Consider the following 15,194-nt stretch of genomic DNA (forward strand, 5'->3'; position numbering starts at 1 on the left):
CAGCTGCATTATACTCCTAGAGTCTGTTAAGCTTACAGTCAGCCCAGTCTACAGAAAACTAGGGCTTCCTGTACTTTTTTTTTTTAAAATATCTTTATTGGAGTATAATTGCTTTACAGTGGTGTGTTAGTTTCTGCTGTATAACATAGTGAATCAGCTGTACATATACATATATTCCCATTTCTCCTCCCTCTTGCGTCTCCCTCCTACCCTCCCTATCCCACCCCTCTAGGTGGTCACAAAGCACTGAGCTGATCTCCCTGTGCCATGCAGCTGCTTCCTACTAGCTATCTATTTTACATTTGGTAGTGTATATATGTCCATGCCACTCTCACTTCGTCCCAGATTACCCTTCCCCCTCCCCATGTCCTCAAGTCCATTCTCTACATCTGCGTCTTTATCGCTGTCCTTCCCCTAGGTTCTTCAGAACCTTTTTTTTTTTTTATGGATTCCATATATATGTGTTAGCATACGGTATTTGTTTTTCTCTTTCTGCCTTACTTCACTCTGTATGACAGTCTCTGGGTCCATCCACCTCACTGCAAATAACTCAATTTCGTTTCTTTTTATGGCTGAGTAATAGTCCATTGTATATATGTGCCACATCCTCTTTATCCATTCATCTGTCGATGGAAACTTAGGTTGCTTCCATGTCCTGGCTATTGTAAATAGTGCAGCAATGAACATTGGGGTGCATGTGTCTTTTTGAATTATGGTTTTCTCAGGATATATCCCCAGTAGTGGGATTGCCAGGTCATATGGTAGTTCTGTTTTTTGTTTTTTAAGGAACCTCCATACTGTTCTCTGTAGTGGCTGTATCAATTTACATTGCCACCAACAGTGCAGGAGGGTTCGCTCTTCTCCACACCCTCTCCAGCATTTATTGTTTGTAGATTTTTTGATGATGGGCATTCTGACTGGTGTGAGGGGATACCTCATTGTAGTTTTGATTTGCATTTCTCTAATGATTAGTGATGTTGGGGCTTCCTGTACTTCTATAACCTACCAATTAGATTTGTTTGCCAAGCTTGTTTTAACCAAGACCACTTTAAAGTATTGTATTGCCATGCAGCTGTGAAAGTGGTGGTGGTAGTATGGAGACTACCATGAAGAAGAAGGGATGGATCTGGCCTTTCTCATCTTCAGTCTAAGAGAAGGGGTCTCTTCCAGGGGAGAAGGTTCTAGACAGCAGAACTAATCAGAGTATCTCTGTCCCTCAGATAACCTCCTTTTCACTTAAGGCTTTTCCTACTTTATCATTTTCTGTCAATTGGTTAGTCCCATCAGATGCTTGTGCTGGCCCCAGGCTAAATGTGGGAAAAAAGGGAAGAAGATGGGATATGTGCCCTGGAAGGCAGTGTGGTTCAGTAGAGAGAGCATGGGGTCCAGTCCCAAGCTACCCCTTAACTGACCATGTGATCTTAAGCAAGTCAGTTACCCTCTCTCTATATGACTCAGGCTCTTCCTCTAATCACAGGACCAGTTAAGATTATAAATGTCAAGTGCCTGATGCATAGTAGGCTGCTCAAGAAACATGAGCTCTTTTGAACTCCACCATTCAAGAGCTTTGCAAGACCGGAAGAGCCAAGCATGCAGTGTGCTCACTGACCCTGTACAAACAGCTCTCAGAACACCTGTGATCCTTTAAGCACTTATTTGTGTACTTACTTGTTCCATTTCCCCACCCCCAGTTCAGACTGCGAGCTCCTTGTGGGCAGGATCCGTGTCTGATTCATCTGTACCCTCAGTGCCCAGCACAGAGCCTGGTTAGAGAAGGGGCTACTTAAGTTTTGTTACTGGGACAAACCTGAATTAATGAAGTCCAGATTTTGTCCCTCCCCATCTAGAGGGCCAGGTACTGTGGTTGGCTTTGCACAGTCCATTCTTTACTGAAAATCTCATAAACCAACCCAGTTTAAGAAATTTGAGCCACTTCTGTGTCTCGTTGCCATAGTATGACAAGCTTCCTATCAACCAGCCAACTGCCCAGCTGCCCTACTGCCCTCTGTGGCAGCCTAAAGGCCTGCCGTGGTGCCAGTAGGTGGCACTCACGGCCCTTTCCCACACTTCACTGCCTAGACAGACTTTGCCTTCTTGTCACCAAGGCAGCTGCTGACTGGGACATAGCTTAGAGCCCAGAGGTACCCAGATGAGAGTGAGGTACCCAGATGAGAGTGCCCTGGACCGCCCCCTCCCCTTTCTGGCCTTGTTGGGTTTTCTGTTTTATTGAGTCCCAGCCATGGCACACACTGCTTGAGGAAGTACAGATGTTTCCCATAGAAGATCCCAGGAATTCATTAAGGGAATCTGTGCATCTGCCCATCCTTTGTGGCACAGCTCATGCCTCTGCCTCCAAGAAGTCGTCCCTGTAGCTCTTGCTCTGCCCTGCACTCACATGGTGCCTTGCTTGTATTTTAGCTGTTTGCCAGGTGTGTAGCTATCCAGTGAACACCTTGAAAACAAGAACACTGCATAATTCATCAAACTGCCCTCAGTATCCTGCTCAGAGTCCTATAATAACCAGTTTCATGAAAAGTTTGTGGAATGAACAGTTGAATAATAGGACGTGGTTCCTCAAAAAAATTGTTATCCAAATTGAAGGACAATCTACAAACTAGCCTGACTCTGCAGAAATGTCTGTATCATGAATATATATCAAAGAAAAGTTGAGGAACTGTTCTAGATGAAAGGAAACTGAAGGCACATGCAATGCTTGATTCCAGGTTTTTTTTTAAATAAATTTATTTATTTATTTATGGCTGCATTGGGTCTTCATTGCTGCGCGCAGGCTTTCTCTAGTTGTGGTGAGTGAGGGCTACTCTTCGTTGTGGTGCGTGGGCTGCTCATTGCGGTGGCTTCTCTTATTGTGGAGCACGGGCTCTAGACACATGGGCTTCAGTAGTTGTGGAGCGTGGGCTTCAGTAGTGGTGGCTTGTGGGCTCTAGAGCTCAGGCTCAGTAGTTGTGGCGCACGGGCTTAGTTGCTCCACGGCATGTGGGATCTTCCCAGACCAGGGATCAAACCTGTGTCCCCTGGATTGGCAGGCAGATTCTTAATCACTGCACCACCAGGGAAGTCCCTGATTCGAGTTTTAATCCTGGATTATAGCTGGATCTGGGGCAGAGAGGGGATTGCTATAAAGGATATTATTTAGATAATTGAAGAAATTTGAGTATGGGATATATATTAGATAAAAATATTTTATCAATGCTAAGTGTTCTGAATTCAATCATTATTGGTTAGTGGTTATGTAAGAGAGTGTCCTTATACTAGGAAATACGTGCTGAAGTATTTGGGAATAAAGGGGTATAATGTCTGAAACTAACTCTCACGTAGTCTAGGAAAAAAGAAAGAAAAGGAGTGGTAAGGCACATGAGGCAAAATATAATGAGAATCCAAGTAAAGGATATACCTGAGTTTTGTGCATTTGTGCTATTTTTTAACTGCTCTGTAAGTTTGAAATCATTTCAAAATAAAAAGTTAAAAATAATAATAATCTATGCATTTTAATGTGTGCCAAGTTCCTCCTAGAAACTGTAAGAAAGATGGGACAAAGAATGGTCCCATCTTTGGCTTTTATTCTGTTTAATCCAGCAGTATTCAGTAAAGTTCTGATACGGCTCCTCCACTGTATGCCTTTTTTTTTAAATAATAAATTTATTTATTTATTTTTTGCTGCGTTGGGTATTCGTTGCTGCAGTGCGGGCTTTCTCTAGTTGCAGAGAGCGGGGGCTACTCTTGGTTGTGGTGCGCAGGCTTCTCATTGCGGTGGCTTCTCTTGTTGTGGAGCACGGGCTCTAGGCATGCAGGCTTCAGTAGTTGTGGCACTCAGGCTCAGTAGTTGTGGCTCGCGGGCTCTTGAGTGCAGGCTCAGTAGTTGTGGCGCACAGGCTTAGTTGCTCCGTGGCATGTGGGATCTTCCCAGACCAGGGCTTGAACCCGTGTCCCCAGCATTGACAGGCACATTCTTAACCACTGTGCCACTAGGGAATTCCCCTCTGCTGTATGCTTTTGAACACATAAAACAATGGTAATGATGATAGCTAACACTTGGAAGTGCTTACGCATACATTATTTCCTTTGGTCATCTCAGCACCCTTGTTAGGTAGGTCTAGCAGACTGATAAAGTAGGATGGCTGAGGTTCAGAGAGGTAAACATGACCTGCCCAAAGTCACACAGCCTGGAAGAGACAGGTGCAGGCTTATATCCGCATCAGTCTGTTCCAAGGCTGGTGCTTTCTGAGCCTCCATATCTGTATGTATAAAAGGAAGGATTGGACAGATTGATCTCAGTGGGTCCTTCTTTACATCTGGAAATTTTAAAACTTTATACAATAGGAGGTAACTGGTTATGAAGCATGCAGGCACATTACACAGCACACCTCATTTGTTGTTGGTGCTGCCTAAGTGCCAGTCCTCCTCCCTCACTGCCCACCCACTGCCCTTTGGAGTAGTCCAGATATGGCCGTGCTGAGATGGGCTACCTCACTGGGAATGAGAGCATCTGGAGAGATTCCTAGGGGCAGGGCCCTGAGCCAGCCCTTGAATGAGAGTGCTCAGTCCAAGCAGTGAAAGCAAAAGATGCCAGGGAGGCTTCATGTCTGTGGAGTTGGAGCACCTGGACCTGCCTGAAGTCAGCTGGCCGAGGCTGGGGTCTGAGAGCAGCATTTCCTCCCTTGCCCCACCCTTCCCAGCCCAGACCCACAGGGTAGATAAGGCACAGATGGAGGCAGTGTGTGGATTCTAGCCCCAGGCGCCTTGCCTCTGCTCAGACAGCAGGGCCTGGTGCTGTTATTACTGTAAACAGGACCTTCTGCGAGGCTCCAGCCAGGGCCCTGTTGCCCAGATAGCAATTATGATTGAGTCTGCATGGCTCACTGCTTCCAGGCCTCTGATGCAGGTGGGACAGGGCTCCCACCCTTCAGCCCCCTCCCCAGCTGCAGCTGAGGGCAGTTCATGTGAAGGGTCCGGAAATCAGTTGGAACAATGCACGATTGAAGTTCAGTGGCCGCTTTATATTGATTGGTCATAAAGAAGAAGGAAGAAAAACCAAGTGTTACCTCCCTCCCCTGAGTGGAAGAGCTGTTAGCCATAATAACTCAAAACTGTCCTGTATCCCTTTCTGGGACTCCCTCCCTCCTATAAACAGCAAGCCTGAGGAGTTGACTTTTCTTTGGAAGTCATGCTGGTGCCCGTGTCTGCCAGGAGTTCATTTCTGTTTTGTTGCTGTACATATTTAGAATCCTAAGATTTTAGAACTGGCAGGGACTTGAGAAATCATTTAATTCAGTTCCCTTATTTTATTGCAGAGAAAAGTGAGGCCCAGAGAGACAGATTTATCCAGGTCACACAGCTAGTTACTGAGCGAGCCATGACTAGAACCCATGGCCTCCAGCCCCAGGCCTGTGTCTAAGCGTCCTCAGCCCTGAGAGTGAGGACATTTTCCTCACCCACATCTTCCACATATACACAGGAGCCTAAGTTCTTGGAAGAAGACAGGCACATGAGTATAGGTGAGAGATTTGTGTAGGGAAGTGCTACAGGCATTCATTTGTTCAACCCCTGAGCCTCTGGTGTGGGCCACTGTGCCAGCACCAGAAGTCAAGAAACAAGGCATGTCCTCATTTCTAGGGGGCCATGCTGACTACTGGGAAAGTAGGACAAGGAAACTGTATGACAGCTGTTGACACAGGCTAGCACAGGGTATCATGGCTGCACCAAGGCTGTCTTAGGGAAGGCTTCTGGGAGGAAGAAAGGGTAAGTTTTTCTTTCTCGTTTTTTTTTTTTTTTAATTGGAGTATAGTGGATTTACAGTGTGTTAGTTTCTGCTGTACAGCAAAGTGAATCAGTTATACGTATACCTATATCCACTCTTGTTTAGATTCTATTCCCATATAGGTCATTACAGAGTATTGAGTAGAGTTCCCTGTGCTATCCAGTAGGTGCTTATTAGTTGTCTCTTTCATATGTAGTAGTGTGTCTCTGTCAAGCCCACTCTCCCAGTTTACCCCTGTCCCGCACCCCCCTAACACTGCCTTTCCCCCTTGGTAACCATAAGTTGTTTTATACATCTGTGACTCAGTTTCTGTTTTGTCAGTTGGTTCATTTGTACCTTTTTTTTAGATTCCACATATAAGCGATATCATGTGATATTTGTCTTTCTGTCTGACTGACTCCACTCAGTATAAGCTCTAGGTCCAAAGTTCTTCTTTTCCTAAGAAATTTTTTTTAAGAGTAATAGTATGCTTATTATTACAAAAAAAACAGCAACAGAACTTCAAACAATACAGAAGAGTTCATAGCAGGAAGTGAAAGTTTGAATCTCTCACCCCCACTTCCCCACAAGAGGTAACCACTGCTGCCTGTTTGGTCCGTAGCCTTCAGGACTCTCCTGGGTCCCTGATAGATGGGAGCAGCTTTTCTTCCCTTGATTAGTTACTCTCATGTGGAAATCTTCAGCTCTTGGGCTAGAGAAACCTTATTCTACCACTGCCCTTGCCTGGGGATTTGAGACCATCCATTTATCAATCCACAGAAAATTTGGAGGACTTATATTCCAAGTTCTGTGTACACCTTGGATATATCATCCTAGTTTGCTCTGTTGCTTCCTTAAAATGGGGTAGACACTCATTGGAAAATGATGATAGTAATGAAATAGGCTCTTCCATTTGTATAGCACTTTCATCACATACCAAGTGCTTTTATATATTTTGTCTCGTTTCTTCATGGTGCCCCTGAATGACATATGGAGCAGGGCTGGTGGAGTCCTCTCCCTTTTTTTAACAGTTTTGGAACAGGCTCTGAGAGCAGGAGCTGTTATTCAGGTGAGGAGACCAAGCGAGATTGAGAGAAGTTGAGTCACTGGTTCGTCCATGACTACCCACCCAGTAAGTGCCAGAGCCTGCATTTGAACCAAGGTCTCTCTCGCTTATTTTCCTGCCCCTCTCTACTGCCTGAGAGTTGTACATGAGCTGGGATTCAACTCTGGACTGCTAGTGTGGTCTCCTCTCCATCATCTACCCTGGGTTTAGTGTCACCCACCACTGCCCTGCCAAGCAGGAGACCTAGTTCATTAGGGAAGGGGCTTCCACAAGTCTGGAGTGAGCCCAGAAAGGCCTGCAGTGCCCACCCTCACTTCTCAGCCCCTGGTTACAGGCAGCTCTGCTCTGAGTGGCAACCTGCATTAAGCCTTTCACTCATCATCTCAGGGATGATGGAATCCTAACCTTTTCGGAGACACCATGCTCTGTCACAAGCATTGCTCTTTTTAAAAGAGATTAATTCACTTGCCGCATTTTGTCCGTTGGTGAAAATCACAGGGGAGAGCAAGGGTGGCTTTCTCAGGCCTCAGAGGCCCTTTCAGCTGCTCTCAGCAGGCATCCACCCGCCCAGCTGGCCCAGGACTTTGAAATGACTGCCCGCTGGGCATTCACTTGCAAAGCAACAAAATGAAATGGAGGAGACCTGGGTTTGTGAGATCCTAACTTTTGGGACTGCTCTGCACACAGAGGGGAAGTGGGGGAGAGGCCCACCCAGCTCTGAAAGAGGAGAAGTTGTTTGGAGTTGGGGTCACTGAGGTTTTTGTTTGTTCTGGTCCTTCCTTGATTTACTAGGTGCCACCACTCCTTTTGGAATTCTGCCATGTGGTGTCTCTTTTAATCCTTACAACTACCTTGCACAATAGGGATTAATAGCCCCCATGTCACAACTAATAAGTGACAGAGCCAGAAACAAGAAACAAGAGCCAGAATCTGAACTCCAGCCTTTGGACTCCAGGGCCATTGCTTTCTCCTTTACACCTCAGCCCCAAGAAGCTGCAAAGAATGATAGCCAGTGTGCTGGGCAGGGCTTAAAAGCTGGTGTCTCACTAAAAAACACTAAGATTTGCCTCCTAGGAATGATCCCTTCAGGTTTGCAGAGCCCTTTCCTTCAGATTTCAGTGTCACCTCTTAAAACCCTAGTGGACCTATAAAGAGACTAAATCTCAGAGAGATAATATACCTTCTGTGGGGTGTTAGAGTAGGAGGTGGCAGAACTGGAACTAGAATGCAGGTCTCTTGCTTCTGCCCTGTGCTCCTTCTACACTGTTCATTGAAAGGATAGCAAGTTTGGAGAAGCCTTCTCTCCCAGCAGTTCCTCCTCTTAAAAGAAAACCCTGCAATGTACAGAAAAGGAAACCTCAACATGCTAATGTACATATAATAAGTAGCTTAAAATTATTGGTAATCAGAGACATGCAAATTAAAACAACAATGTGAGATCCCTTTACACCTATTGAACTTGCAGTGATTAGGAAGTTGGCTACTGCCAAGTGTCCGTGGTACACAGGAACACCCCTGTCCTGCTGGTGGGAGGGTAGATGGAGCAGTTGTCCTGTAGGACCCTGGCACTATTTAGTTAAATCAAGTGATATAAACCCTGTAACCCAGGGATTGCACTCTGAGTACATGCCGTGGAAAAATACTCACACAGGTCCAAAAGGGTATATGTAAGAGGATGTTCTTTGAGCATTGCTTTTGGTGGCTGAGAGATGGAGGTTAGCTGGGTGGGTATCCCTGGGAGAGCAGAGAGGGAAAATCTGGTGGATGTGCCATAGAGCATTAAGTAGCAACTTAAAAGTGGAATTATTGTATGAATTAGCAGTATGAACATATCTTAAAATGCAATTATGGACTTCCCTGGTGGCGCAGTGGTTAAGAATCCACCTGCCAATGCAGGGGACAGGGGTTCAATCCCTAGTCCGGGAAGATCCCACATGCCATGGAGCAACTAAGCCTGTGTGCCACAACTACTGAGCCTGCGCTCTAGAGCCCACAAGCCACAACTACTGAGCCCACACACCTAGAGCCCGTGCTCTGAAACAAGAGAAGCCACTGAATGAGAAGCCCATGCACCACAACCGACAGTAGCCCTTGCTCGCTGCAACTAGAGAAAGCCTGCGCGCAGCAGTGAAGACCCAACACAGCCATAAATAAATAAATAAATAAATTTAAAATGCAATTATTTGTGGAAAAAAGTAATAAATACACACACGCGCATTTTATATATATATATATATATATATATATATATATATATATATATATATATATAAAGAAAAAATAAAAGAAAACCCTGCTTGGCTTAGGTTCTGGAAAGCAAGAACTTCAGTCGTCTCCTCCTCAGTAGCCAATATGCGGCCAGGCACAGAGTGAGTGTGTGCATGTTTGTTGAATAAATGAACAAAGGAGTGCGTGAAGCCAGCCTGGCTGAACTACCCAGGTCATCCCATGTGACCCTGTGTTAGAATCCCAGGGTACTTGCCAACCTGCCACTACCAACTTGAGGCCAGATCGCTTTGTTCCTTCAAAGAGATGGAAACAGGGTAGCGTGGCAGGCAAAAACCACTTTGTACTGAGTACTTGCTATGTGCCAGGGACTGGGCTTGGATCCCTGCAAATTAGAGATTACTGTCCCTATTTGATAGGTGAGAAAACTGAGACTCAGAATTGATTTGCTCAGCATTATCTAGCTGAACCAGAATTTGAATCCACATCTGACTTGCTCCAGAGGCTTTTATTCATCTTTTTCTTTTTATTACACTACACTCAGCCCTAAGGGGCAGGAAGAGGAGGCATCTCAATCTTCTTTCTTCAGCATTGCCTCCAGAGGAGTGCTGCTTCTAGAATTCTCAGGGCCCAGGCAGGGGAACACAGGTCACTGACCCACTAAAGGCATAAAGGATTCTGGCTGCACTGCGTTTCTTCTGTTCACGCGCACTTTCTCATTTCCCTGCCCTAGCTCATCTCCCTTGGTCTGTGTTACAGCAACCCCCAAATTGGTCTCCTTGTCCCCATTTTCTATTCTGTCTCCTTTCAAATTCAGCCTGCTTAAGCTATTAGGTTAATTCTATAAGTTCTTTTGCCCCAAACCTTCAGTGACAACCCCACTTGCCTATGGTGAGAGTCCAAGGAATGGCAAATAGGTTTCTTCTTATTGATGGTAGCTGATTGGAACCAGTGTTGAGAAAGATTCTGAGGCTCTTTCAAAGGCTCCATAGGAAAGAACTGCTGAGAGAGATTCATGATTTCTGACTGAGATACAGGAGGGCAGGACCATAGCACACACATGCCAGGCATTTGTCAACCCTTTAGATTGGGTTTTTAACCTAGGGTCCACTATTGATTTCATGGGGACCTACGAACCCCTGGGCATTGTATGTAAAGAAAGATTTTTTTTTTTTTGAGTGTGTGTGTGCCTGTGCACTTTTCTGGAAAGAATCATCAGCTTTGATGATTTATCCTCAGAGGAGTCCATGGCTTAAAAAAGATTTATGCCTACTGCCTTGGCCTCCTAGCTTGGCTTTTGAGGCCCTGTGGTAGGCCCTGCCTACCTTGGCAGCTGCCTGTTTCTGTGCTGCTAACTGTCACACAGATGGATCTACCTGATGGTCTCTGAGTATACTTTCTCATCCCTTCCCTGCTTCTGAATAGTATCTTGTGTCTTTTGTCTTGACTGGCATGCACTTCCTCCCTCTTCTGTAAATTGTTCCTATTCTTCAAGGCATAGTTGAAGTCTTTTCCCTCAGACACCTCTCATCAGCCCTTCCTGATTTTCTGGTCTTATAGACTGAGGGCCAGAGAAGTGAAGCCATCCAACCAGAATCACAGTTAAAATCAGACTCCAGTCTCTCAGTTCTCAGAAACTTGCGCTCTCCACAGCACTGCTTGGCCTGCTAAACAAGGGAAGGTTTTGTGCGAAGAGAGATTTCTGTCTCAGAAAATTATCCCCAGGGTTCTTAGCCTCTTTAACAACTTTGGCTATGGACAGTTGTTTCTGCATAAAGGATGCTTAACAGTGTATGTGGTAAGAGGAAGAGGCCCAGGACTTTGACCAGAAGAAACCTTTCAAACTAGAGGTGAGAGAAGAGGGTTTCCCAACCTCCTCTCTTAACACTTTCCCCTCGCAGTTTGTGCCTGAGTCGTGCCAGACCTCTTTCAGGGCCTCGTATACCCCATGCTGCCTTCTACTCTGATGAGAGGCTTTACCTCTGCCTGGAACACTCCTTCCCTCCCTTGCCCCCTTTTGTCTGGCTAACTCTCTATCATCACTTCCTCTGAGAGGCCTTCTGGGTCATTAAGGCTAGGTTAGGTTCCCTGGTTGTACATTTGCAACTTGAGGCCCCCTTCCTAGCACTCGTCTGATGTGTAGTGACGTGCTTGCTGGTCTGTCTTCCCCTCAGGCTTTGACAGTGCCTGTCTCATTCCCTGCATCAGCACAGGCTGAGTGAACGAATGAGTACATGATGTGTCTCTTCATCCTCCCAAGCCTTTATCACCTGCTTACTTCAGCAGCACAGAGGTTAGACTTGGCTTGGTCCAGAGGGGCATTTACTACAGATTATGGCATAAGAATGGTGCTAGGACTCAACCCCAAGCCTCTGGACTCTCTGCCAGTGCCCTTTCGTCTAGAACGCACTGAAGAGTAGACAGCTTCCCAGTTCCCCCTAATGCCCATTCCTCATAAGCAGCTCCTGCCTTGTTGGTGAAACACTCTTGACTTTTGGTCTCCCTGTTTCCTGGCCTCCTACAGCACTTATGGTGGGAAACCATACACGACAGCCTTTGGTTTCCTGCTATCCTGAGTCCTTCCTCCACAACTAAATTCCTTAGGGCAAACCCCATGTCTTCTCCACACCCCCATCCCAGAATTCAGCACAGGGCCAAGCATATGTCATGCTGATTTGCTGGAGTCCATTTAGTCTTTTCTCTTCCATGTTACGTGGAGTCAGGTTCAGTGTAGAGGAAGGTTGGTGAGGTGAGAAGGATTCAGGCTGCAGAGCCATTATTGACTTGGGTTCCAGTCACTGTACTGCCCCTTAACTAGCTTTGTGACCTTCAGCGAGTCATTTCCCCTCGCTGAGCTTATTACCTCATCCATGAAAAAAGGAGATTAATACCAGCTCCTTAAGATTGTGTGAAGAGTGAATGAGAGCATGTATGTAAAGTTCTGGGGCAGTTCCTGCTTGTAGGAGGTGCTCAGTAAGAGTTGGTTCTCTTCATTCTCCTTCTCTCTATCCACCCCCACATTATAGGGCCCCCTGCTACTGGGACCCAGAATTCAGGCCTTTAGTGGTATACTTAAAAAATTGTGTTTACAGCTACTGAGCTCCTACTGTGTACTAGGCACTGGCATATAGAGTCAAATAGGCTCATATGGACTTTTCTAGAAACCTAATCTAGCATTTCTAACATTCTTTCCATCTTCCCTTGCATTCAGAGTTCCAATTTCCAGACAGCGACCATACAGATAAACTTGAGAAGTGGGATTCTTCCATAAACCGGGAGCTACATAGATGAGAAGTGTCATTGGGCATTTGGTGCTAAGCATGGGGGAATTCTAAGGAAGGAGGAGAGATCTGTGGACTGGATGAGTCAGGAAAGCCTACTTGGGAGAGAGTCCTCAAGCCAGGGTTGTATCCCATTATATGAAAGTAGGTTTAGAATAGGCAGAGAGGCAGGGAGAGAGCATTCTGGACAGGGGGGAAGGCACATTCTTTCCTCAGTAGGCTGGGAGGATGACAAACTCATTTAAGGGAAGAGGGAGAGAGGTAGGAGAAGCCTGGAGTCAAGGGAGAGTGACCAGAGGAGCTGGGATGGGTATTTAGTTCTCAAAGCCCTATAACTATTTCCAAATTCATCTAGCCTCCCTGTTTATTGATTTTTCATTTCTTCCACTCTTATGTCCATGATAAGCCATACACTGAAAATATTTCTGTCTCTTTCTAGGCTGTTGTCAGAAGGTGCTGATGTCAATGCAAGGCACAGACTTGGCTGGACAGCACTCATGGTGGCAGCCATCAACCGAAACGACAGGTGAGAGATCTCCTTCCACATGGGGCTCCCTTTGCCAGAGCTCTGCAGACCACGATCCTGAACCCTCTCCCACCCTTGCCTGTCCCCCTGCTGTCTTCTTGAAAGGCAGGGAAACGGACTCAGCCTAAGGAACTGGTCTACACCTGGTGCAATGGAAAGTATAGGAGCTGTGGAGAGGGAAGATGTAACTCTGGATCGCAGCTCCATCCTTCGTTGACTTTGTGACTTTAGGCGAGTCATTTGCTTTATTGAAGCAACAAAATGTTTGAAAGCCTGTTGTAAGTGGTTAAGTGTACATGTGCAAGTTATCATCATGATTACGTTATCATTATCCATGTTGAGCAGTCTGCAGTCACTGTCCCCAGCAAGGGCTCCATTGGGCTGTTCCTTTGGAAGTTCTGGTATAAACTAGGGCAGGTGGGGGTGTTCCTTCCCTCTCATTGGAGGCCCTGCTGTTTTCCTATATGCTTCCCCATTCCCCCAGCATGCAGCTGTTGTGTAAAGATTGAAACAGTCTACTTTGTGTATAGTTATCTCTACTTCTTACAACCACCCACAAGATATATATTATTATTTTTCATTTTGCAGCTGAGAAAACTGAAGCCCAAAGAGGTAAAGTGATTTGTCTAAGGTCACACAGAATTTAGAACCTGGTCTGACTGCCTGCAGAGTTTGTGTGTTTTACTGTACCTCACTGCTGCCTCCCACTGCCAGATCCAGGGCTTGGGCTGGTTGCTGCCATTACGTCGCAGTCTCTAGCTGTGATTATGCAAAAGAATTGATTGAAAAAGAACAAAAAGAGATGCTTTCAAAGAAGGCAGACTGGGTGCTTTAGTAACAGCCACTGACATTGATGGTGGGAGGTGGAAGTTTTCATTTTCCCTTCAAGCAGATCTTTAAGGATTTTATCTGCCAGTACTGGCCACCTTTGGAAGGGTCATAAATGTGGTGGAAATCAACCAAACAGGTATTTTATAATGTCGGGGAGGCACTGCCTCAGACTGGCTGAGAGACTTAGCTGTACTGAGAGAGTTCTCTCTTCTCTGCTGCTCTGTTGTGAACTTGATCTCAGCACTCCTTCTCCTTATTTGCCTCTTTAGCTCTAATCACATAGTCTTTAAAAGAAAAATTAATGTAAATACGTTCCACAGTTGAGAGCCTGGAATCCAGTCCTGGCTCTGACCCTTAGTTGAATTTCAAAATTCTATGAACACCTTGTTTCTTCACCTGAAATCAACTATTTCTACAAACATTTGGTAGATATCTACTCTGAACCAGGCTCTATGTTAATCACTGGGGAATCAGAGGCCTTGGGAGCTCGTGGTCTAATGTGGAACAGACAGGCAGGTAGAGAAACAGAGTATAGTGTAATCAATGGTATCAGAGCAGTGTGGACAGGATATTATCAAAGCAGAGGGGGTGAGGGGACTGAATCTCACCGCAGAGCAGATAGATTCTTACTATATTCTTGTGAGAATCAAATGAGATAATGTATGTGATACAGGTTACAAATGGTGAGATGTTATTCTCTGCTGCTCGCATTAGACCTCTACACACAAACACACATGTGCTTATTCTACCACTTATAACCCCCCTCCCCTGCCTCCACCCCCACCCACCAGTCTTTCCCAGCTTGCAGGTATCTCCATCTGCAAGAGGTAACCCGTGGTGGAGAAAAGGGAGGGGGTATGTGCCCTTCTATGTTTGGTTTTATCAGCATTGAGACAGAATAGGAATTAACACTATACTTAAGAGTACTGCCAATCAGTGAGCACATAGCTAGTAGATGTGCTTTGAGGACACTTCTCTCTGAATCTAATGAGTTGTTGGTTTAACTGATTGCTCTGTCTTTATCCAGGGCCATTAGCAAATCAGTGATGCTCATTGAGCAAAGTGAGCGTGTTGGCTTGTGTGTACTTGGTTCCTAGAACTAATTATTGGTGTTTTAAGCTTCTATTTTGTGCCCTCCTCTTCCTTCCGGTACCCAGTGAGGACAGATTTTTATAGAAAATAGCATACTCTCAGGTTGGCTTTATTTATTCATATCACAAAAATTGTTTGGCACCTACTGTTTGCCAGGCACTGTTCTTGACATACAAATATCCCTATCCTCAAAGAGCTTATTTCTGTACAAGTGGTGGTCCCTGGGTAGAGAGAGGCAGGGACAGACAATAAACAATAAATACAATGCATAAGTAAACTATATATTAGAAGATAAGAAGTGCTAATGGAAAAAAAGGAAAAGTAGAATCTGGTAAAAGGGAATGCCAGGGTGGGTAGGCCTCATTGGTAAGGTGCCATGGGAGTGGTCTTGAAGGATTGTGTCCATCCCAGCACAAT

General features: G+C 45.5%; 1 protein-coding gene across 3 annotated transcripts in view; it reads left to right on the plus strand.

Annotated features, from left to right (window-relative positions):
- The window catches only part of CLPB (caseinolytic mitochondrial matrix peptidase chaperone subunit B), a 149,011-nt gene that overhangs the window by 23,117 nt on the left and 110,700 nt on the right, over positions 1-15,194 (plus strand). For all 3 annotated transcript variants that reach the window (XM_032641087.1, XM_032641086.1, XM_032641089.1), the window contains exon 3: positions 12,768-12,854. In XM_032641087.1, coding sequence (XP_032496978.1) covers positions 12,768-12,854 — 87 coding nt within the window. The remainder of the gene's footprint in view (positions 1-12,767; positions 12,855-15,194) is intronic.

Source organism: Phocoena sinus, chromosome 8 (assembly GCF_008692025.1).
Source record: "Phocoena sinus isolate mPhoSin1 chromosome 8, mPhoSin1.pri, whole genome shotgun sequence".
NCBI lineage: Eukaryota > Metazoa > Chordata > Mammalia > Artiodactyla > Phocoenidae > Phocoena > Phocoena sinus.